The following is a 24530-nucleotide window of genomic DNA, read 5'->3' on the forward strand; positions in this document are numbered from 1 at the left end:
ATGATAGGGGAGTAGCAGAGGAGAAACCCCCCCTCAGTCTGTGTGATATCACCGGGTGTTCACCAAGAGCTTTTACAGGTAAACTCCCTAAATGGATTTCTAACACTCCCCCTACCTTACCTTTATCTCCTGATGAGGACAGGGTGGGAGCAGAGTAGAGGAAACACTTGATTGACAAACTCTCCCCTCCTCCCCCATTCGGAGGCCCCTGCTTATTTTCCACAGACACTAAAGATGCCAAACCTTTGCTTCAAGCATGGTTATATTTCATTAAGGAAGACAAGTACATTTTTTAACAATGTTGTTTATTTGGTCAGCTATCAGGGATTGCGCCTTTCAAAATTGCTGGTCAATGTAGCATTAAAATTCCTTGGTAATATAGTATAGCAATTATATATTTGAGGGGTTAAATATCTGCGATTTGACTTTTTTGCAACTAATAAGCTAGTTTGTGAACAAGGCAAGCTCAAAGATTGGAGGGGCTTGATTCCCTTTTGTGTAATGTCAGTGTGCACAGAAAACATTTCTCCCTCCCACTCCATTATCTTTACTGGCTCGTTCACAAGGACAAGATAGGATAAGAGTAAAGAGAACCATGGTTGACAAAGCCTCCACTATTCAGCGACCCCAGGGGAACAAAATAAGGTCTTTATACTTACTTTCTAGCAAAATAAAAGCTGCCAAATACACGCGTTAAGCCTTGAAACGTTTTAAAAGAAGATAATTCGATTGTTACGCTTATTACAAAATGTTGGGAGTTGCTGTGTCACATTCCTTTTTTAAAGATGCAATCCCTGGCAGCTGACCAAGCAAACATCTTGTGATTTTACCAATGGCTTTTGTGCTTCCGTTATGTTCTCTGCAACCTCCAAAGTCTTGTGTATTCTTTCCATAGTTAGTTTGTGGAAACTCGGGGAAGGCACATACCTTTTTGTCCTTCCCTGCCAGCAGCTTGACATTAGTCTCTTCCTTCTTCTTCTGCAGGTCATCATATACCTTATCATACTCGTACACGGTGGAGTCCTCCTCCAGAGCTTTCTGGATCTCCAGCTTGGTCTTGGGTTAAAAAAAGAAGCATGGCATTTTTTTGCAGATTATAAACATGTTAATGCAATTAGTTGTGGACTTCTGAAGATAACCCCATTAATACAATAGCATAAAGCAGAGGTTCCCAAACTTTTTTACTTTGTGCAGCTGTGCTAGAAAATGTTTGTACCGCGAATCCCTAATTAATATATCTTATTGCCTACACATCATACTACTGCTAACAAAACTGTTTGACCGATCCAAAGCAGTATAGTGTCCTGACCTCGTGGGGGGGAACACACACTTACAAAGGTCCCAAACTGCAACGCCGTGTGTGCAGACAGCATGGGTGATATAGCGGTCAATCACTGGGGGAGCTTCCAAAGTCACGCCCTGCATTGTTTTGCCGCTGTGGGTGCAAAGCATTGTGGGTAGCGACTTTAGCAGCTCCTGCTGTAATTTACTGCCACCCACACTAAGGTTCAGTTTAAGTCCTTACTAAGTGCGTAGTCACCACCCAGGCTCAGAAATCCATGATACTGCCTGGGATTCCCCATTACAGTCTTTATTTTTTTGTCAAACCCATTGGAGACAACCAATCAACCCCTAGGGGTTGCCAAACATCCTGTTGGGAATCACAGGTATACAATGTTTGGCAGCCTTGTCCTGGACAGTGTAAAAAAGTGGATATATTCAGCAGAAGGCTTAACTAAAAATGCTAATTCGGTGCTCTACATGTGCACCCTTAACATACCCTGACTAATCATATATCCGAACATACCCTGAATAATCATATATCCGAACATACCCTGAATAATCATATATCCGAAAATACCAAAATCAAATGCTTAAGTGCCACAGAGCAACCCGAACAGGTCTTTGATAAGTTACACAGCAAGATAAAAAATGTCAGATTTTAATTGTCACCGGCTGCAGATCGCCACTGTAATACATTGGCTTGAAAAGCACTGGGCAAATGTTATTTATGAAAAAGATACAAGCTAGCAACAAATAATTTGCAACTGACCTGTTTCATGACTCGTTTCTTTACGGCTTCCTTCTGTAGGCTCTCTCCGACCGAAGACTGAAGAAAAAACAAGATGGGAATGGGCAACCGATTTCTGACAATATGAGCATTGATCGTGTGTGTGTGTGTGTGTGTGTGTGTGTGTGTGTGTGTGTGTGTGTGTGTGTGTGTGTGTGTGTGTGTGTGTGTGTGTGTGTGTGTGTGTGTGTGTGTGTGTGTGTGTGTGTGTGTTAGTGAAAATGAGGGCTGGCCAGAATATCTTCCAAAAATCTTTATTTCCTGTAAAATCTTCATCACAGATTAGTTATGCTCTACATTTAATTGGTTTGAAAGAAAATACCTTTGCCCGTTCTTTTATTCTTTACCAAATTCCACCTGATTCAAATTTTCTGGGAGACCTTTTGCCGTCTGAAGTTCTTTGACCACATAATTCAATGATGACCAGGAAGCACTCCAGACCACATCCATGTGTTTTGCACAGGTTTGAGTATCTCAAGCATTGTACAAAAACTTGATGTGGACATGAATTTGGCCACAAACAAGTTATTCTGGTGTGAGCACATGACAATATTTTCCATGCTGCAAAGGTCACACACCCCATTGTCTCATGTCAGAATACTCTAGTTCTGAATATTGTGTACAAGTGTCAAAGGTACAAAAAAAAAAACTGTGTTTCCACTGTAAGTTGCCCCTAAGAGCAATAACAGAGCCCTCAAGCTTGGGTAATCAATCAAATAAACATTTGTGCTCATACTGTAGGGTAGATCTTGTGATAGGTGAGATTAGTGTAATTTTATGAGTTAGAAGAGAATTAAAGGCAAATGCCAAATAACAGCACATGCAGAAAAGTCTAATGCTGGAGTTCTCAAACCTTTTCTTATTGTAGGCCACACGCCTCCATAATTTTCATGTGGAAGACCAACAAATGGAATTTTACCTTATCACATGGGTATATTAAAAAATAATGGAACGAAAAAGTTAAAAAATAAATAAATGGTTAATAGACCGAGAGATAGCTCAATGCTACTACACAATCAGATAGCGTCAAGCAGAAATTTGTATTTGGCAAACCAAATTTTATATATATATATATATATATATATATATATATATATATATATATATATATATATATATATATATATATATATATATATATATATATATATATATATATATATATATATATATATATATATATATATATATATATATATATATATATATATATATATATATATATATATACACATGTAGAGGTATCAGTACCGTGTTAGCCGAGCTTCAATAATCAAAAAATAAATAGATGATACCGTTCTGTGGCATATATATATATAGAATTGACTAAATATGATAAAAACTGAAATGATGGTTAATTTCATCTCTCAATGTCACTTCAAATGTGATCTGAAGTACGGTTTGGAGAGGAAATCTGGTTTCAACCGTTCTTAATAAAGAGTCTGCGTGCAGATATTGTAAGGCTTCTGAAGTTAAATACTGAAATGTCTTTACCAGTGTTTACATAGGGCTCCCTTGACAGACATGGCTTTTGATTCAATCTTTGGGGGCCCTAAAACGCAGATGACAAAGAAGTTGTTGAAATGTTCCCTGACACCTTTTCATTCAACACCAAATTTTGTAGCATCCCAAACAATAAAGATTCTAACATTACTCAAGCAGTTCTGTCCTTTCACCATGATCAACTTTACAAATGTATACACAGCTGGACTGTAGATGTAAAACTTCTAAGAGCAAAACAAATACTGTAGTTACATAATTTGAGGCTCTTTTTGCAAATCGGAGGTTGATGTTATGAAGGCCATTATTTCTTCACTGATATATTAAAGTGATTATGCGCCATAGCTGCTTTATGTGCAATAAACACTGAGGGATACATTTGTCCAAGTCTCCCAACTGCAAACCTGGAGCAGACACACCACTATATTTAGCAAGGAAAACATTCACATTGAAACCTTCTGATAAAGCTGGTGGCGTGTTTTTGCATCTGTTTTGCAGCAGGTAGACGTGATAAATGACCCCTTGAGGCCCTATTAGTTAAGCAGTGCTAAGCCTTAAACCACGTGATTGCTTGGGGCATAGATCATGTGGTTGCGACTGGTCCCCAAAGTAGAGGGGACTTCACTTTTATTCCAATTGCTTTCAGCGCTCCTATAGAACGCCGTCTCCACCAAAAAAAACAAGCAATAATCACAACGTTCCCTGAACTTCATAAGGATCCCTTGAGTGCCGGATCTTATGACGTGATATGACGTGACGATGATAAAAAAGAAGCATACATCCCATTACAATGTGTTTGTGCTTTTGGTCTCAATTTCTTGTGCAACAAACAGGTCTAAGCTGAAGTCATCTTCAACCAAGAAATTTCTTTAAAAATATCAAAGTTGATAAATGAATCCCGTTAAATGCTGAATTTTGCCAGTGACACTTCACGTATGAGACCATCAGGAAAATCACATAAATGGCGCTTGAAAAAAGAAAAATACATGAAAAGGTCAGTTAAAAACCAGAAGAAGAAAAAAAGTCTACTTCAAAATTCTACACCACAGCACATGGAAGTGGGTTAGTTTTTTTTGGAAGAATGGTGGCTACCCTGAACCCTCTAATAGTTTAAGCTCCCCACCCACCTAATTCCAGGTTATCTGCTAATGGAATAAAAGACATTTAAGTTTACCAGTGAGATAATCTTCCTTCATAAAAACCAAAAAGAGGGAAGCAAGAGGATTTCAGCTTGGAGAAGGGAATAATTATATTAGTATAGTATAATTATGTAACCATGTATTTGTCATCATAACTCTGTGCCCAGGACATATTTGAAAACGAGAGGGTAACTCTCAATGTATTACTTCCTGGTAAAACATTTTATAAATAAATATTAGACGTTCGGGTTTGCCTAAACTGGGATTACCTTGGTGTGGTGGGGAAACTGATCATGCTGTACTGTGATCACAATATGTAACTAAAAACCTAATGCTAAGGAACTATTCGAAATAGTTTAAGACGTGTAGGCTTTTAGATGGTACACAAATTGTAAGTACTCGTTACACTGGGTAAGTTTACCAGACAACGTGATACTGAATCAGCAATTGTACACTGGCGACACACTTTATTCAAGCTCGGCTAGTCCCACGAATTCGGGTATACCCGGGTGTATTGAGGTTTGTGACTGTTTTCTGCCCGAGTGCATTGCGTTATTTTCCAGGCAGGGATTGAAGCTTTTTATTCCCGCTGGCTGCAATACTGCACAGTATATATATATATATACTGCATTACAATTCATGAATTTATGCCATCTGGTAGACACGCGAAGCATTGCAGCCTATTAAATCCTAATCATTATCATTTAACAGATCAGCCGCCCGTCAACCAGGCATGAACCCAGGCTGGGAAGGCAAACGCAACGGGGCTTGTCAGAGGTGAGGAGCGGCGCATTCCAGGTATCTGCCAGGTACATACTGGGTATTTGCTCGAATAAAGTGTGTCGGTGCAGTACCTGCATCTCAGTTCATATGGTTTCTTTTTTTTAATTTTTAGCTACATTTGCTTAGGTGACCCAGCCAAAAGAAATCTGGTCATTTGATGACATTTTACATGATAAACTGTCTTCGGAGTAAATAGAATAAGGGGTGAAGAGATCATTTAGCGAGGCCAGCCCATATAAATGGAAATGTGCAAATCGTTTTAAATATCCACTGAAAATGTATTTCGGGGCTGCTTCAGGTATCTCTTCACAGTACTGCCTATAAATTAGAAAGGAGAGGGCTTCAGCAGTTTTTTGTAAAAAAAATGCTGTGATAAATCCACCACTGCTGCCTCTTTGGATAATATACAATACGGCCTTTAGTCTGAGTAGTGACAGTAACTCCACTTCAACGCAGAACATGACTCCAATTGAAATTGTATTTTTGATCAAAGAGATGTACAGTATAGAGCTTTTGAAACCACAGAAGGTTCCTTTTGTCCAGTAATGTTGGCATCCTAAAACATGGGTGCTCAACTCGTCCTCAAAAAAAAACCCTCCCTCCCCCCCAACTGTTCAGGTTTTCAGGATATCCCAGTTTCAGCACTTACTAGAACATTTTAATTAGGAATGCTCTGCAGGTGTCCAATGTTTCAACTTTGGGATGTGTAAAGTATGGCTTCTAGATTTCATCACATCACCTTACAGAAAGAGCTGCATTGATGAGGTTTAACAGGTAAAAAAAAATATGACTACATATCAAGAATGCTTCAAAGCACAAACTTTCTGTATTTATTTTGTTAAAAGCAGGCATCTAAAATAAAGAAAAAAAAAAGTGTCCTCATTTCAGCTACACATGTATGTGGAACATAGAAATAAAACTGATTATATTGCCACCAGAAATAAATACTTTGCCCGGTTGTATTAAATGCTTCTGTTGCCAAAAGGCCATGTAGCACTGAAAGAGTTTGAGACCAGGGATATGAAGTTCTTTCTTGCTTGAAGGAGTGAGGTTACAACCTTTACATTATACACATTGGGGCAACAAGCCAGCAAAATAAAAAAAATATTGAGGGTATTGGCCTTGTGCTGTTCTGATGTGCCAACTGTAATTGATAAACCTTTAACCTGAGGCAGGGTGTGTTATTAAAGAAGCTGAGCTCAAGAGAACCAGAGCAGCAGTGGCCAACTCCAGTCCTCAAGAGCAACCAACATCAGGGTTTCAGGATATCCGTGCTTCAGCACAGTTGGTGCAGTCGTTGACTGAGCCACTGATTAAGCCACCTGTGCTGAAGCAGGTATATCCTGGAAACCTGACCTGTTGGTAGCTCTTGAGGACTGAAGTTGTCCGCCCCTGAACTAGTGACAGGAACATATAAAGGCTGACACCAGGTGCCGAGAAAAAAATATACCGGACAAGTATTAGTGTTTCTTTTAGACTTCTTTTCACTGCCCTTATTTCTCTTTTACCTGTAGCATTTATAAAACAATTTTATGCAAGGAAGGACAGAATTATAAATCCAATTAACTTATCATTGAGTTATTCCCCCATGTGTCACAGAAAATGCAAAGAAATGCAAAGAAAGGAAAGAACACAAAATTAACATTTAAAATGCTTAAAAAAAACATTCAACAATTATTATTAGTCTGATATTAGTCATTTTGTCTCATGTGGAACTGTGCTTTTAATACCCTTTGTATTTTGGACACCATATTTGCCCTGCTCTTAGCATTGTGTTTGGTTAGTTTTCACGCTGAGATACACAGCAACTGGAATCTCCTGATTCTGACAGGAGCATGGACTTCGGCACAAGAAACATCTGCCAATAGCACTGGTAATGTACTGAAAATGGGCAATTAGTAGTATAATACCTACACCACCTTGTTGTCCACTCACTGGTTCCCCGGTTCCAGCTCACATCCCTATCTTGGTTAAGACAAAGCAGGAAATTTGAAGTATAACAATAGTTTACAATAAATAGTCGGTATTGTCTAAAAATGAATTAGAACCATAGGAGCTGTCAATTTCTGTTTAATTGATTACACCATGATTTTAGTTTCATTTTTAATTTATCTTTTCTCCCTTAAGCTGGTAAAAGTTACAAGCAGCAATCAATCTTCTTCCTCCAGCTGCCACCCCTCATTCTTTTTAATGCTCGCCTGAAGCGGGGCGCGTCCCTGAGTTGATCCAAGGTTTTAGAGATTTACCCGTGTTTTCACGCACAAAACTACAAACATGGACACCGCGCCCCGAATACAAAGCTGCAATTATCTAGATCAGCAGTGCGCAAACTGGAGAGAATTTCAAGGGGGGCGCAGCAGTTGCAGAGGCCCCGCGCTCTTCCCTACGGCATTTAAATTAAATGCTGGGGGAGGCGTGAGGCCTCTGTAACTCCCTTAACTGCTCTCTGCCGGGTCTTCGGTGGCAAATGACCCAGCGGGGGTCATGTGACGTGACACGTCGCCATGGCAACGCTGGGGTCACGTGACGTCACATGCCCCAGGCGTCATTTGACGCCGAGTCCTTGGAGAGAGGCGGCGCGAACGGTGCGGCTGCCGGGCAGGGGGGCGCAGCTCAACAAGTTTGCGCAACCCTGATCTAGATCACACTTTTGTAATCGTACCTTAAGTATAACAATACATTATTTGCCTCTAATGAACATTAACCATGGGTACCGTAGTAAGCCAGAATGAAAATAAATAATGACTTAAAGCAGTATTAAAATGACACACATCCAACCACATTGTTTCTGTAAGAGGCTGCAAAGGGATTAGTTCTGACTGTAAACTAGTCTTCAAGTACCAGGCACGACTCATTTGTAAATAAAACAACGGCAGATGAATTTTTCAGCGGCAGAATAAAGCTAAACAAAGATCAGTTGTTGCCAAAAAAAAATGCAGAGAATTTGCCAAAACGTCAACCGTAACGCATTCTGCACCGCACAGAAGGTTACTTACAGCTATGTGCTTGCTTATAGGATGCGACTGAACATTTATTAACAAAAAGTTCTGGCCTTACTTATATGCCGGTTAAACCTATTACTGCCAAGGGGCAAGAGTAATGTATTGCTGCCCCCCCCCCCGGCAGATGGGAGTGAGAGGTGTCTATCATTCTCCCCAGAATTGTAAGCGTTTGCATCATTATTAGATGTACAAATGATGTACTGAACAGAAATGAAAGAGTGAGCAGAAAAATGAAAATCAGTTTAAAATATTTGGAGGTCTATATGTGCCCAGTGCAGCCGCCCCCAGGCACTTGCCTATGTCGGCAGCCTCCTTGCTGCCGCCTTCCTGCTCGTTTGGAATCCCAGCGTCAAATGACACAGCGCGACGTCACCAACGTGATGGTGGCATGTTGCCATGGAAACATGATGTCACTTTGCCATGGCAACGAGACGCCGTGTGACGCTGCGTCATTTGACGCTGGGATTCCAAATGAGCAGGAGGGCAGCAGCAAGGAGGCGGCCGACACAGGCAAGAGCCTTCCCATTAGGTCCGATAGCGCGGCAAAAGAATATGGGGGCGGTCATTTTTGCCGTCCCCAAATTTTGCTGCCCTAGACCCAACGGAAATCTGCCACTGCACGCACCTGGATATTTAAAGGGTTATTTTATAAATTACCAGTAATCTCTACACAAAACCAAAATGTCTACAGGAAGTCATACAGGACACCTGCAAGCTCATATTAAACCCCCAAATTAACCACAACATGTATATAAGCATACAGTATAAGTGTCACACAGGAAGTACAAGAATAAAAGACAACCAATAATCACTACACATTAGTGGTGACCTTCACAATTAAACTTCTACTTGGGTTCAGGTTAATACAAATAAAGTAAGAATTGTGTGTGCGCTGTTACTTCAAGTATAAGAAAAGGGAAAATGGGTGATATGATACAAATATTATTGAGCATATGCGACTACAAAGCGGTAGTTTTGTGACCATGCTCGGTTCTTAAATCCTAAGAGTTGGTTTTATTTTTTAACTTTATATTTATTTGACTTTTCATATCAGTCATATATGCAGAGTGAGGAAAACATAACAAGCGAAGTGAACATTGAATGGGGGAGGGGGTCAGAAAAAAAAACCGATGTGTAACATCTTAAGTGTCACATATGAAGTGTCTGTGGAGTTAATATTGGAGTTATCATACCTGGATGTTTTCTATATCTTCCAATATCTTTAAACATGGATGCATAGTGAATATCTTATTCTGGACTAACATTCTGATTCATTTTTTTCACACAAGTATGTCTGTCTGAGTTGAATTCTTCTATCAATTTAACCCCAATTGCAACAGAACTTAGACATACCAAGGAGTTGTTAATTAGTTAGGAGTTGAATAGCAGGGGGGGGGGGGGGGGCGCAGAGCTTGTTCACGCTGACCACACACATTGTCTCAATGTGTTTCATAGCAGCCAGCGTGAGCGCGTGCGCCCGCTCAGCACCACCCTGGCCGAGGCCTTACCAGGGAACTCTCTCCTCCTACCTCTCTCCCTGCCACTCAGTATGCCCTTCCTGTTTGCTGTTTTCTCACTCCTTTGTAAACTTTTCTATTCTCACCAACCTCCCCACTCCCGTCCTATCCACATTTCTTCATCTCTCCTCCTTTCCACCTATGCATGTGCCCATACACCACTATTTACACACCTCTTTACCAATAACTTCTACTCTCCTAAATAAAAAGCACCCTCACAAATCCTCTATTCACCTTTCTCTAGCTCTTCTACTCCTTGCGGTTGGGGAACTCTCCTAATCTTGGACCCAGCCATATACACATCTGCTCTCACCCATGCCTTCCTGCCACCTCTTTCCCTGCTGAAGGTATTAACCCATCTAATTTAATACCAACGAACCTTAAAACTCACATCGCAAAAAAAGCATCACAATAGCCTGGGCTCATGACTACTGTCCCACACACAATCACTCGTACCAACCATTGTGGCCAAGCACTCCCATCTACGGCACTTATTCCTTCACCTGCTGTCTCTGTAAGGCTAAGGCCCCGCTCCCAGAGTCAGCGCACCCGCACTGCAGACAGGCGGTGCGCTGAGATACACAGACCGCGATATGCGGTCTGTAGGGAGCGGGAGCCGGAGCCGGAGGTGGGCGGTAGTGGGCTTGACAGTGAGGGGGGCGTGGCTTGAGCGGAGGGACCCGCTACTCTTCCCCCCCCCTCCCTCCACGGACTCGGGCTGGAGCTGCTGAGGGTAACTTTAAACACACACACACACACACAGGCACTCATACACACACACACACACACACACACACACAGGCAGGCAGGCAGGCACTCACGCACTCATACACACACACGCGCGCACACACAGGCAGGCACTCACTCACGCACTCATACACACACACAGACAGAGGCAGGCACTCACGCACTCATACACACACACACACAGACAGAGGCAGGCACTCACGCACTCATACACACACACACACAGACAGAGGCAGGCACTCACGCACTCGGACACACACATACACACACAGACAGGCACGCACCCACTCAGACACACACACAGACAGGCACTCACCTGCTTTCACTCCACACTCCTCCCCGCTCCCCGAAGCCTCCCCTGCCCATTGGCTCACTGCCACACCACGTGACGCGTCAACGCTAGGAAACACCATTCTCTTGTGTCTCCTAGCGGCTGACGCGCCACAGCGTGTAGTCAGCTGTGCCACCAGGGGGGACCGGGACCGGCTCGCAAGGATTCCCCTGCTGGTGGGGAACTCGCGACATGGCCGCCCGCGCCAACGAGCGCAGCGGAACCGAGGCCTAAGTCTCCCAACACACCACTTAGATTGTGAGCTCTCATGGGCAGGGATTTCCTTTCCTACTGTCCGACTTTGCTGCGCTGATTGTATTATTATAATTCCCTGTACTGTATTGTCTTTGTGAAGCGCTAAGTACACTGTTGGTGCTATATAAATAAAGATATACATACGGTACATACAATAAAACAAAATAATGTATGTTTCCCAGTTAAAACAATAAAGCAAGAATCAATAAACACTATGGTAGTTAAACCCATTATCCTGTCACATTCTGAGGGTCAATACAACACATTTAGATATCTGATCAAGTGTACCAAACAGAAGGGTAGTTACCACGGTGTTGTCCCAGTCCATCAAGATTATAGTGGACAAATTATACTTAACTAGGGTTTGTCCCCTTTTCCATTGAATTGGCCCGTTTTCCCCGAAAGCTCTATCGGGATGCATAATTGTCCCGTATTTTCATGGCAAAGAGAAGGGACAACTATCCCAAGCCTGGCTGCTGATTCCTTGGGCACCCCCACGATATTTGCAGTGAGCATAGAAGGTAGAGGTACACCATTTAACACATTAAAAACATTACAAAGATGCCCAGCCAAGACTCCAGCACATTTTTTTTTATAGTAGAGATTAGAAAGTCCATCAAGGCCTGGGGTTTTTGCCCTTCTTACATTCCTTAATGGGTTTTGTAATCTCCTCAATGGTGATATCCAGGTTCATAAACGTTCAATTTGAGACAGATTTGACGATACATAAATATCAACTTGTGGAAGCACGTTTTCTTGATTCTCTTTGTTAGGATTTAAATAAGAGAGAGAACTCATCACAAATGAACTTCAGATCAGGAATTATTGTATACCTTTGTGTGAACATGGTGGATGTTACTTTCTGAAGTCTTTGACTTTCGTTTATTGGCCAGTAAACAATCTGCATTATTTTCCCTTTCCATAGTATTTTGTTCTGTCCATTTTGCCACTGAACAGAGATTTAATTCTCCTTAAATGTTATCTACCTGAAATAGAAGTGTTGAATTTGTGTTTATTTTCTAAGGTAGTTAACAGTTTATATAAAATGAGGTTATCTTCTTCATCTTTATCTTTTCTGTGGGAAGAAATACTAATAAAGGTGCCTTGTGTGACAGCTTTACGAGTGTTCCAAAAGACAGAATGAGGTTTCTGGGATCAAATTAAAAGCGAACGGCCCTTTCCTCCTCCCCTCCCTCCAAAAAAAACAAAACACAGTGCATGGCAAATTTTAGTGATACCATCTGCAATTGCTAAAAGGGATTAATTTAGCTTCCAGCTAAGGGTCAGCGGAAGTGCTAGCAAGTTAACAAGGGACACGTAAACAGGTACATGGTCAGACCATGAAATTGAGTCTATATGAGATGTATGCAATTTTGTACAGTAATGATAAAGAACACTTACGTGCACATTAGCACACCTGCTTTACCGCACAATCACACAGTGCTCCCAATGAAGCTAGAGATTCTGGGTAATGACATGCAAATGAGTAGTGCAGAACTTTTTGCTTCTTTGAGCCATGGAGGGGACCTTTTAAAGATCTTGAGCAGTACCTCCTACTCGTTTATTTGTTGTTACGGTGTGGGAACTGGGACCCACTGAGCCAAACACCCATATTTTCAGCTTCAGGGACCCCATCTTCAATAAACTGCTGAATTTACCAGGCTTAAATCTCGAGGGGAAACAAAATGGCTACCAAATCTCTGGCCAATAGGAAGCTGCAACATCATCGGTTGGGACTTGCTATTTTATAGCCACTTAAATCCAGTTTAAATACCAGGATGTAATATTGGTAACTTCACCAGTAAGTATTTCTGGAACGAAGCAGTCCCTGGAGGTGAAAATATAGCAGTTCGGCTCAATAGGATCCCCGGTTCCAATTCCAAAATGGAGGTTACTTAGGATGGATTGCTCCTTTAAATGAAAAACTTAAAATGCTGGTATTAGATTAAATTAAGCCTAGGGGTCAGCAGATCATATAATCTAAGGCTGTGCTTATAGTGCCCGCGACGGCGACGCCGCGCCAAAACATTTGACTTCGTCGCCAGCGCTTATAGTAAGCGCGACGGCGCGATGTCGTGACCAAAAATTTGGAAGCGGGTTAAATTTGATTTTTTACAGACTGTCGCCCCATGTGACTTTCTGAACCAATCAATGACTTTGTCGCTAGCGACGTCGCTGAAAGTTACATGATAACTTTCGCTAGTGGCGACGTTATCGGACGCGTCGCCGTCGCTGTAAGCGCGGCCTAAGAGGTCATCTCTGATTGCACCAAGCAAACGCTACCCCAAAAAATGTTTGTTCTAGGAACTGCTTTTTGACATAGATAGGATAGATAGGATAGATAGGATAGATAGGATAGATAGGATAGATAGGATAGATAGGATAGATAGGATAGATAGGATAGATAGGATAGATAGGATAGATAGGATAGATAGGATAGAGCTTCACTGCCCATTTGTGTTCATCATTAAAATCGGAAGCCATGCCCTAGGCATGGTTTTGCATCCTCTTAAGAAGGATACCTTCACTTTTGACGCCTGTTGGTTCCATACAGTAAATGTCAAATACAAGCTTTTTGTGATAAGACTACGGATTTGTTGTTTGTTTTTTCCACAAATATCTGTGTGTACAATCGTAGTTTGTGCTATCTACGACCATCGGTTCTCCCTAAGTGAGCTCGGGGGCACCACTTGGTTTTCTATGGTTTCTTATACTCTAATTAATTCTGTACTAGATTTTTTATTTTATTCATCCATGGATGTTATATTGGGTTTTATGTTGGTTTTGGATACTACTGGTGCCAATCTCGCTCAGGGAGATATCCTCAATTTTCTTTGTTTTTCCTATTGTTATACAGTATCGTTAAGCATCTTAGTATAGATAGAACTCTACTAAAACAAAAAACCATTTACCAAACATTTCTCTAACTTTAACTACTAGTGTTGGGAGAACAAATTATCTTTGTTGAGATTCGTGATAAGATTCTCTGAAACTTTTTCCATGAATAAACCTAGCGCGCAAATGTATTACTTTAGATAAGAATGTCATGTGGGCGAACATGTTAGTGCTAATACCGAGTCCTTGATCTTGTAGACCAGGGGTTGCAAACTTTTGTTTTGTTTGCGCCATTTTATTTAAATATTGTTGGGACGAGCGCGTAGCCTCTGTAAGTGCCCCCCCCCCCCAGAAAAGTTTGGATTTAATGGCACACATTATATAAGAGCAATAGAGCTGTGGTTGATGGATTCCTGTGGTTTTGCCCTGGAGCCAACCGAAATCTAAGACCGTAGACAGACTTACCTCAGAAATGGTGCAAGCTATCTTTTTGAAAAGGGAACATGTTGCATAACAAATTTTAGGGAAACTTAAATTCATTCGTCCTTTTCTCTTTCGAAGGAGCAAAAATATGTTTTGGCCCTCAAAAACAATTGATTAACAATATTCCTCATCTAATGTTCTGACGTCCACCAAATTTAGCACATTTCACAAGATCAAGACTGTTTATTTAAAAAAAAAAAAAAAAAACATTGGAGCCCTGTTGTGCATCATAATGGTTTATTTTACTTAGAAGTTATCTGCATTTCTTCACATTCCTATATAAATATAGGAGCTGAAGAAGCAACTGATTGTGCTGTGCGGGGTACCCTGCCAGGGCTATATAGGAAAAATTCTATGAATGTCCCCACTAGCACATGGGCATTCATTCTGTCACAAGGTGAGACAGCAATATATTCACCCCCCCCCCCCCCCCCCAAAAGCAAAGTGCCACTATCTTAAAATCACTCAAAAGTTCCGGTACCCCATAAAATGTGTTTATATTTCCTTTTCCTCTCCAGTTTCTACAGTAACCTCCTTGGGTCAGGGACCCCTTTTCTATTATATCAGCTTGTCGTAACTCTTTTGTCATACAATGTTATTGTCCTCCCTCCCACATTCTACTGCGCTGCGGAAAGTGTTGGCGCCATATAAATAAAACATGATAATTCTATTAAAACATTCAAAATGAACAAGTGGCATTTTGTAAATTAAGACGAGTTGGAAAAGCATTAGCAACGTTTAAATAACTTGCACAACTTCACTTTTCCATTAGCAAAATGTGCATGTATTTCTCTAAGTGTTTACTAAAAGTGCAGTTCTGCAACTTTTTGAATGCTTTTTTGTACAGTTCATGACCAATGGTCTTGAACATTGTAGTGTTGTTAATCTAGTGGGATGATCACTCAGCTTTCAGTACAGTAGGCGAGCAGTAATGTTCATAAAGTTAAAAAGGAACATCTACACTTGTCTGAGTCTGATAAGAATATTAATAGGAATGGAAAATATAAGGAGCTTTGCAAAATACATTGAAATTCATTGGAAAAACAAAACACTTTCCTAAAAGATTTAAGATATAAAGTATATTTGTAGATTGGTGATCGTTCCTTTAATTAACTTCTCAGTCAACCTGGTCAACACTTTAATATAAATGTGAGGCAAACTATCTCTGCGTATATATGAAATCAATAGTGAATCTGTTAAAATTCTTCCTTTGCTTCACGCTTTACTAGATTTCGCCAACTGATGAATTTCTTTTTCCCTTGCGCAGAGCAAAGATAACATGTTTTAAAGAGATCCACCTGTCTCTTGTTTGGCTAGAGTGTCAGTACATTTAAAGAAAGTGTCGGCAACATAAATACCTCCCTGTCAAAGGTTTATAGTGACAATTTCCTGTTGGCTGTGAGCACTGATAGATTAGCACTTCCTGCACCCTTTTATATTCTTCCCACTTATCAACAAGTCTTTTATTAAAGGTCCTAGAACCCAGTAACAAGTCTGCCTCTCTGTTTGCACACACAAAAGCTTTTCTTTTTGGGTACAAAGCATATATTTAACTCTATTTTTCAAGGTAACAATATCTCCACCATCTATGTTCGAGCAAGACAGATTGACCTTGTATGCACACATGCTCAATCTTGAACTATTGGACCGATTGCAGTCATTGCACGTTAGGCTTCTCATTACATTTATGTTGGTTACATGCAAATGCACCAGACATGAAACACAATCGATAACTTTTTTGGTAACAGTTCCACACTTGCTATGCTGGAGACCTACAACAAATGCATGTACACTGAAAAACCTAAAATAAAACAAGATCTCGGTCTTCCTCAAACCTGTACGAAAGAGGTCATAAGCTCTGAAAACATAATGGAACATATTACGACAATTGCAAAAATGAACTAAATTAAAAGCCCAGTTTTGATTAATCGCTCCAACTGATTGTTCAGTGGCCAAAATACAATTTAGGATTTGTACTCATTTACATGGCGTACAGGTAGGGTTGCCAGGTGTCCAGTATTTAACTGGACTGCCGTGTATTTCTACACCCTGTCCAGTAAAAAATGAGAGGTACTGTAATACTGGACATGTGTCTGGTATTACCTCTGCACATAAAGATCTGACCGACTTGGGGGGCTGCGGGATCGAGCAGGGCTGTTGCTAGGGGAACAGGCAACTTCCCCCATAATGATTGGCTGCTGCTGGGTAATGCAGCCAATCAGGAGGTGGTGTCAGGAGCCTGGAGGGTGGGGACAAGGAGAGGAAACAGCATGGGACAGAGAGAGGTGTGTGTATAGAGTGTGTCTCTCGAGCGTGTGTCTGTGTGTGAGCATGTATCGAGCGCATCGCACCTGTCACCACTGTGTCCTGTATTTTTGAAGAAGCCACTTGGCAACCCTACACACAGGAGATTGCCGGAGCACTGAAACAGGGACTTATTCAATGCTATGTTACCTGCACATGTACAGGGCAACACCAAATGATTATGTTACAGCACAAGGAAATACACCAACAAATAATTAACATATACGGATTACATTATAACACAATTTTACAGGGCTGGCATTGAAGTACCTGAAGTGATAATACCTAAAATATGATCCTATTTGACTCCTGTGCTAAGGTTTGCATGTTCTTTAACGAAATGTGATGAGTTTGTAAACATGCGAATGTTATCAGGCTATAGAATGAATGCGGTTGCTTTACTGCCATCTCTGCTGGCTGAAACCAGCTGCAAGTCTTTCCAGAAGGACAGTTGATATTGTGAGCCCATTATAGAACATAAACACAACATAAATCTCTCCCTGACAACTTGTATCAATGCCATGCAGTTCAGCAATTATGCAAGATCAACTCTTATTGCATGTACATTAAAGCAGAAATTCCTGTAACCGGGGTGTCCTCTGGAGCTGAACTGGATTATTTTTAGATCTGCTACCCCCAGGTTCACAAGATATTTGCTGGTGTAGTTACAGGTGTTCTCCTCCCAATATGTCCCCCAAACGCTGCAGGCCACACAGGCCAACAGGAAACTGCAACGCCATCTGCTGCGGCTTCGTATTGGATGGACGTTTAAAATGCCCAAAGAATACACCGGTAAGGATTTCGTGAGCCAGGGTGTCCCCACAGCTTCATAATAAAGAACCGTCCAGCATCCAATGCTGAGCAAAAAAGATAATGTGGCGTGATTGCCTAATTAACCCTTGCAGTAGTGCCTATGTGATTGCTCCTAAGACCAGGTCCCCGCTGGCTACTGCAGCCCCCGCTGTGGCGAACGCTGCAGGGACAAGAGCCGCCCCACAATGGGGCCTGGTCCGCTGCGAGGGGGGGGGGGGGGGGGGGCGCTGCGCTGTGCCGACAGAAACTCCTGCTCTCAAGAAAATTGAGATCAGGAGTCGAGACGGAGAGCTAGGCCACACACCCCGGCGGTTCAGCCAATGAGGGGGAACCCGCCGGGTGACGTCACGGCCGTGCCCCCGTCACGCCATCCCCCCTGTCTTTCCCCCTGCAGCTCAATGCAGACCGGGGGACTCGGCTGCATGCGCCGCCAGCCTCGCAGGCACTGGGGCCTTAGCCTTAGGGAGTAGAAGGCGTGGCTCAGTGAGTAAAGACACTGACTCTATAAACAATGACAGAGTTTGAACCCTGGTTCAAATGCCAGTGTCCGCTTCTTGTGATCAAGAAACTTCATCTCCTTGTGCCTCAGGTACCAAAATCATAGATTGTAAGCTCATCTGGACAGGGACTGTGTCTGTATAAATTCCTATGTACTGCTTACAGTGCAGTACAGTATACTGTAATTGTGAAGCACTTTGGGAGAAAAGCGCTGTATGAAATAAAGTTAATATTACATGATTGTGATGTCACAGAAAACATGCAGAGTGCCAACATTCGAGACTTAGACTTCCAGTGAGCTTATAAGGGCGCTAAACCTGTTAAACCCAACATATTTTATATCAGAATTTGAAACGTTGATTTAGATTTTATAGACTGATTAGGTGAATGCCATATTAAACTTGGCAGTTTAAATAAGGCAAACAACAAAACACTGTGTAACATCCTTTGTATGAGCCTTGTGTATTCTGTGATATCCTGATAAGAATTAGTTTTATGGAAAATAAAAAAAATTACAAATGTACAATGGACTTTTGAGCCAGAGAAACTTGAGTTTCTAACCATTCAACTGTACTCTGTTAATACAGTTGGAAATGCGAAACAAGGAGAGAAAAGCATAATGTTACAAAAATATATTCAATTGCAGCACTTGACAAATACTGAAAATGAGAATGTGATAAGCATAATATGTACTGTAACACATCCTATAAATAGGTGGTATGGAACGTTGTCAAAATAGTACAGATACAAATAAGGTTGATAACTACTGCATTAAAGACAAGCTTTCAGAAGCCGCTGTCGCCTCAGGTCTGAGCTCTTGTGTTGTACCATTGTTGCCTCTTTGTTTATACTGCTTCTGAGAAGAACATACCTGGCTTGGCTTTCTGCAAAGGAAATCGTTATTTTACTATGTGACCACACCAAGTCCGCAAACAGTCCTCTTCTTTAAATCAAGAAGAGACCAATAAAAAAAAACCTGCAGATAGGCAGAATAAAAGTGCACATAAATCAAAACAAATATAACCAATTTGTGCTCTAATCCTGGATGGCAGAGAATCCCTTTAATTAACTTGTGCTACAGAGGTTAAACCTCCTCGGTGCTAGATAGGTTGACAACACTGCACAAGTTACAGCAACAGTATCCTTCTAGTGACCAAGTGGAAATGCTGCTCAGTCATCAATCCATTCCTTTGTAAGTGAACAAGTAGGGATCCCTACTGAAACTAAGATGGACCACAGCACTCAGATGGTCTATCCCCTTTGCATTTGTTCATTATCTCCTGTCTTGACGTTTGTAACATAATACTAAACGGGTCTCCCTTGCGATCTACCCAAAATACTGCAGCTAGAATCTCCTCTTCCTTAGATCACTCTCCTGCTTCCCATCAAGTTCTTGTCACCTACAAAAGTTCTCCTCATCTGTCTGCTCCTCTTTATATTTACTCTTTGATTTCTCGCTATACCCCTGCTGTCGCCTTTCCATCTCTATTACCCTCCCTCTCTCACTTAAAAGTATTTTCCCCCTCATTTTACCCCCTCGCACTCTGTAAACGCCAAGCTCGTTCTCTCGCAACCTTGACACTGTCCTCATGGAGAGCAGGGAGCTCTTCACCTCTCATCCTCCCCCAGCCGCTGTACACCTGCCACCTGCTCTCTGGTCTCCTTCTCCCACACACTAAAGCGGCACACCTCTGAGTCACAAGTCAGTCACCACTGCTGCCGGCACCCAATCCTGCTTTAATGTCACGCTAGTAAAGCAGGATTGGGCGCGCTTTGAGTGGCTGCATCGGTGAGTGGCAGGTCACTGAGCACAGCAAAACACAGGCGCCAGGAACAACATTTTAGGCGCAAATTTCCATCCCGGTCTTAAAGTGACATTAAAGTTAGGCTAATGTTAAGTTTAATGACGTAACAGAGCTTTGCGGATCTGGGCCCAGAGAGTTTGCTGAGACTCAGCACGTGACAGGACAGTGAGGGTTAGAAAGCAGCAGGAAGAAAGATGGTAGCCATGGCGAGGATGTGTGCATGTCTTTAGACCGCTTTAAGTGGAAGGTAGTTTGAAGCATTTATGGATTATTATTTTACTCTCTCTACTACAAACTGCTCATTAGCAGTATTTAAAAACATTTTTTGTCCAAAACCATGTCTGTGGCTGTCATAGTAGATGTTATACAGAACAGAGCTCCTGCAGCCATACTTATTCTTAACAAGTGCAGGCTTTATTTCAGTCTGGTTTAGGTGTAACAATCGCTCTTTACAGACATTGCTTTACACAAGCTTTATACACCTCACACGGTTCTTCTTCAGAGATATATATATATATATATATATATATATATATATATATACACACAGTATTGTAATGAAGTACCCAAGCGCCTCCGGAAACTCCCCATGTTATTATGCAAACCCGTCAATGGCAGATGGTTAAGTAACAAATTGCAGCAAAATATACAGCAGGTTCCTTTGGTTCTTAAGGGGATTGATCATTCACGGATTCATAAGATGGAAAAAATGCATAAAATATTATATATTCGCCTTCTCTCTAGCACCACAGGGGTTAATGACACAAAAATGTCTAACTACATTGCCCCATGAACATTTAACCAATGAGCTATGTTTAAGAGGACTTTAACAAAAATCTGACTGCAAAGCAGAATAATAGACCTTCTTGGTATGAAAGAGTCGGGATATATATCAGCTTTCTGATCACCCTGAAGTGTGAAGTGTCCCTAGGCTGGACTTTATTAGAGATCAGTTATAAATACACCAACCTGAGGCAGAGATGCTCTTCGTACTGATAACGCTCAGGAAATTAATCTCTCCCCGAGCTGTGTCCCTTATCTTCTCATCTCCTGAAATTAATACCCACCTAATAAAAGGATTTGATATTGTATAAGCAGAAGAGAAGGGGAAAAAAGCTGATACCATCAAGTATTTAATCCGATAAAGGCATGGAGAGCAGGAGGGCTTATTACCTTCTATTTTATCCCAGCGCTTTGTACATTTTAATAAATAATTTCTATATAAAAAAGGAAGAAGCAGGACTGGCCAGTGAGCAGCAGTGTGTTCATGATCATTTTCTGTGAGTAGAGCCAAGCAAGAAAGTTTGGGTCAGCCCTCCAGGTGAGCTTTTTAGTAAGCAAATCAAATGAAAACGTATTCATTTTACTGTAACTTTATTTTCCTGTACTCCCCTAATGGCAGGTGGTACTAATTGGGATTAGCTCCTCCCTCAGTATAGGTAGGACAGGAACCTGCAGTGACCTAGTATGTAAGCCCTTCCTTTCCCCCGTCTTCGGTTTCTCCCTATGCTATAAACATAACTGATGTATGTTAGTTACAGGGAGGGTATGATGCATCCCCTGCCATTAGTGGAATGCAGGAAAATTACATTACGGTAAAATTAATACATTTTCTATATGACTGTACTTAATTGGGATATACCAACGCGGTGCCCGCCGAGCCTTTTGTGGGTGCTTGCGACTGACTTTGTAAGAAGCTAGGTACAGCATGTAAAAGATAAGCAGAGACTTGTAGATTGTGCCATGATTACATCTCTGACTCCGATCTCTGCCATTTTTTTCATGGGGTGGATAAATTAATCTCAATTTAGATATGCTGAGTTTTTCTCAACATAAACCACTAGAGGGCAGCACGTGACAAAACGTGAAAAGTCTCTTCCGCATCCAGCGCGTTAATGGAGGCCTCCTCCCAAGGTAAGTGTAGTGAAGTGTGTGTGTGTGCGTGTGTGTGTGTGTGTGTGTGTGTGTTAATTGGTTGGTGCCCGTCACACTCGCCTGAACTCTCAAGTGATTGTGCTCCCTGGGCACAAAAAAGTTGGGGACCCCTGTGATATACCAAAGCTCATCCCTGGGGGCAAACAAACGGAAAAGGAAACACAATTTTTAGTTAACCGTTCAATCAATCTACAAATCACTTGCAGAACTTTACTGCCACAGCTTGCTTCATCTGAGGCTTGTACATCTAACTTGTAGTATTTCACAAAGGTGTGAACGAGGACCAGACTGCAGCTTTATAAATGTGTTGGATATGCTTGGGCTTTGAATGCCCATGCTGTAGAAACTGCTCTGGTCAAATGTGCATTTATTCCCTGTGGGATCTCTTTGACTTCAAGGTTACAGGCAAGTTTGATACATAAAGTAATCCATTACGATATGGTTGCCCTTGAGGCTTGCTGCCCTCTTCTTGGACCTTCTGAGATAATAAACAATCTATCCGATATTCTGTATTTTTTAATTTTTAGGAAGTTTACCTTAAAACACCTTACTACATCTAAATGATCTAGTCTCGTCTATTTAGGATTAGCCGGATTGGGGTAGAATGATCTCTTGATCGACGTGAAATGAGGAGACGACATTTGGAAGGAAACGTGATACAGGTCTTAGGATGGCTTTGTTCAGGTGGAAAACGAGAAGAGGTTCTCTACACGAGAGAGCTTGCAATTCTTCTACTCTTCTTGCAGATTTAATTGCTACCGAAAAAATACTGTAATCTACATTGATAGTCATAACGGTATTTGCTGCAAATGTTCGAGCGGGTGACCTACTAGAGCATCTAACACTAGTGAAAGATCACACGTTGGTACTATACAATTTATTTAAGGTCTCAGGTGCCTGGCCGCCTATAGAAATCTTAGCACTAAATTTATCCGATGCTATATATTTTCTAATAAAGAAGATGCGGCCGACACTTGGACCATTCGAGAACTTAAACTGAGGTTTTTCTTAAACCCAGCCTGTAGCAATGAAACAAGGGTGACAGAGGAAGGATTGAAACAAATCGATGTTAATTGTCCTACCAAATTCCTGGAAACAGCGCCTAACACGACAAATAGATGAGGTTGCCAATTTTCTGGCTTACAAAGTTGATATCGATCTGTCAAACAAGCCTTTTTCCTTTAATGCTCAACCTCGATGCCGCAAGGGCCAACTTCTTCGGTTCTGGTTGCTGTACTTGGCCTTGTTTCTGAGACAGTTGGAGATGCCAGGGTAGATCTAACACCATATTCACCAGATATCATCATTGGTCAGGAAGGTATTATGGCTACTACCTCATCTCTTATCATTCTTAGGATATTCGCTATGAGGTATCAGTAGGAAAATATATGCTAGATCAAAGTTCAAATGGAAACAAAGTGTCTACATGGCTGGCGAGATGGTGGGAGTACATTCAGCAGAAATGTTCCACCTTCTTGCTTTGATGTGTAGCCATAAGATATATTTTATGGTGTTTTCTCCATCCAAGTATGAGCTGATGGAATACTTTCGTGTCCAGTTCCCATTATTCCAAGTGGATAATGGTTCAGCATAGAACATCGGTCATCGTATTGTGTATTAAGCAGCGACCCTTTGCTTGATCAAGCTTCCGTACTCCTGTGTGAAATCACAGTCCTCTGAGTCCTCAAACGCTTAGGAAGATCAGCTACCAATAGATGGTATTGCCCTTTAAAATACTATGGCGGGGTCTGTATGGTTCTGTCACACATGTGATGTCAGAGCGTCATTGTTGCTTTAAGCCTTGTTTAAGGGGATGAGAAACGGTATGCACCTGCGTTCTGTTTTTCTCTGCTTCCTGCTCACAGAGTGACCAGCGTGTCTTAGCACCGGCATGCGTTCCAGACTACCTGCATTCTCAGACGTTTCTGCAGTGTTCTCGCCTGGTCGCAGGGCCTCTGGCTGGCCGTCTAAGAAGTTTGGCCGCGACCAAAACAACGCCGGCGTTCCGCCACTGGGACAAATCGTCGCCAGGTCATTTAAAGATGGCATGTCGGAGGGGCCGGTCTAGGCAGTGTAGCGGTGAGCTGCCCTGTGGCGGCGTTTTAGTCGCGCCCATAAGTCCCAATCCGCCGGCTAACCGTTCCAGATGACGCTTCTGCTGGAGCTTAAGGGGGAAAGAGGCTGACAATCTCTCAACAGTCCTGATGAGTCCCAATTTAACAAAATAAAAACTACCTGTTACGCTGTAGGACAGGAAGAGACTGCCTCTGCAGGGAAAGGGAGGGGCTTAAATACCAGGTCCCTGCACAAGAGTTTCTTGTCCAACGTACGCGGAGAGAGGAGCTAATCCCAATTAGTGCCCACTGCCAGGAAAAACTCATTTATGTCCAACTACAATATATAATTCAGCTTTAAATAAATGGTGGAATTTAAAAAAAAAATCCCCTCACTATCTTAACCCAACCCTAAAAAATGTTGATCATCGCTACACAGTATGTGGTTTCTTGTTTAG

General features: G+C 41.8%; 1 protein-coding gene across 3 annotated transcripts in view; it reads right to left on the reverse strand.

The window, feature by feature from the left end:
* The window catches only part of NSRP1 (nuclear speckle splicing regulatory protein 1), a 58030-nt gene that overhangs the window by 9729 nt on the left and 23771 nt on the right, over positions 1-24530 (reverse strand). For 2 of the 3 annotated variants that reach the window (XM_075594238.1, XM_075594240.1), the window contains exons 3-4: positions 2054-2110; positions 928-1056 (exon numbers count right to left, since the gene is read on the reverse strand). In XM_075594238.1, the coding sequence (XP_075450353.1) occupies positions 928-1056; positions 2054-2110 (186 nt within the window). Of the gene's footprint in view, positions 1-927; positions 1057-2053; positions 2111-3565; positions 3598-24530 lie in introns of those variants that run through there. The other variant, XM_075594239.1, reaches the window with a different exon arrangement.

This window comes from Ascaphus truei, chromosome 3 (assembly GCF_040206685.1).
Source record: "Ascaphus truei isolate aAscTru1 chromosome 3, aAscTru1.hap1, whole genome shotgun sequence".
In the NCBI taxonomy this organism is placed as follows: domain Eukaryota; kingdom Metazoa; phylum Chordata; class Amphibia; order Anura; family Ascaphidae; genus Ascaphus; species Ascaphus truei.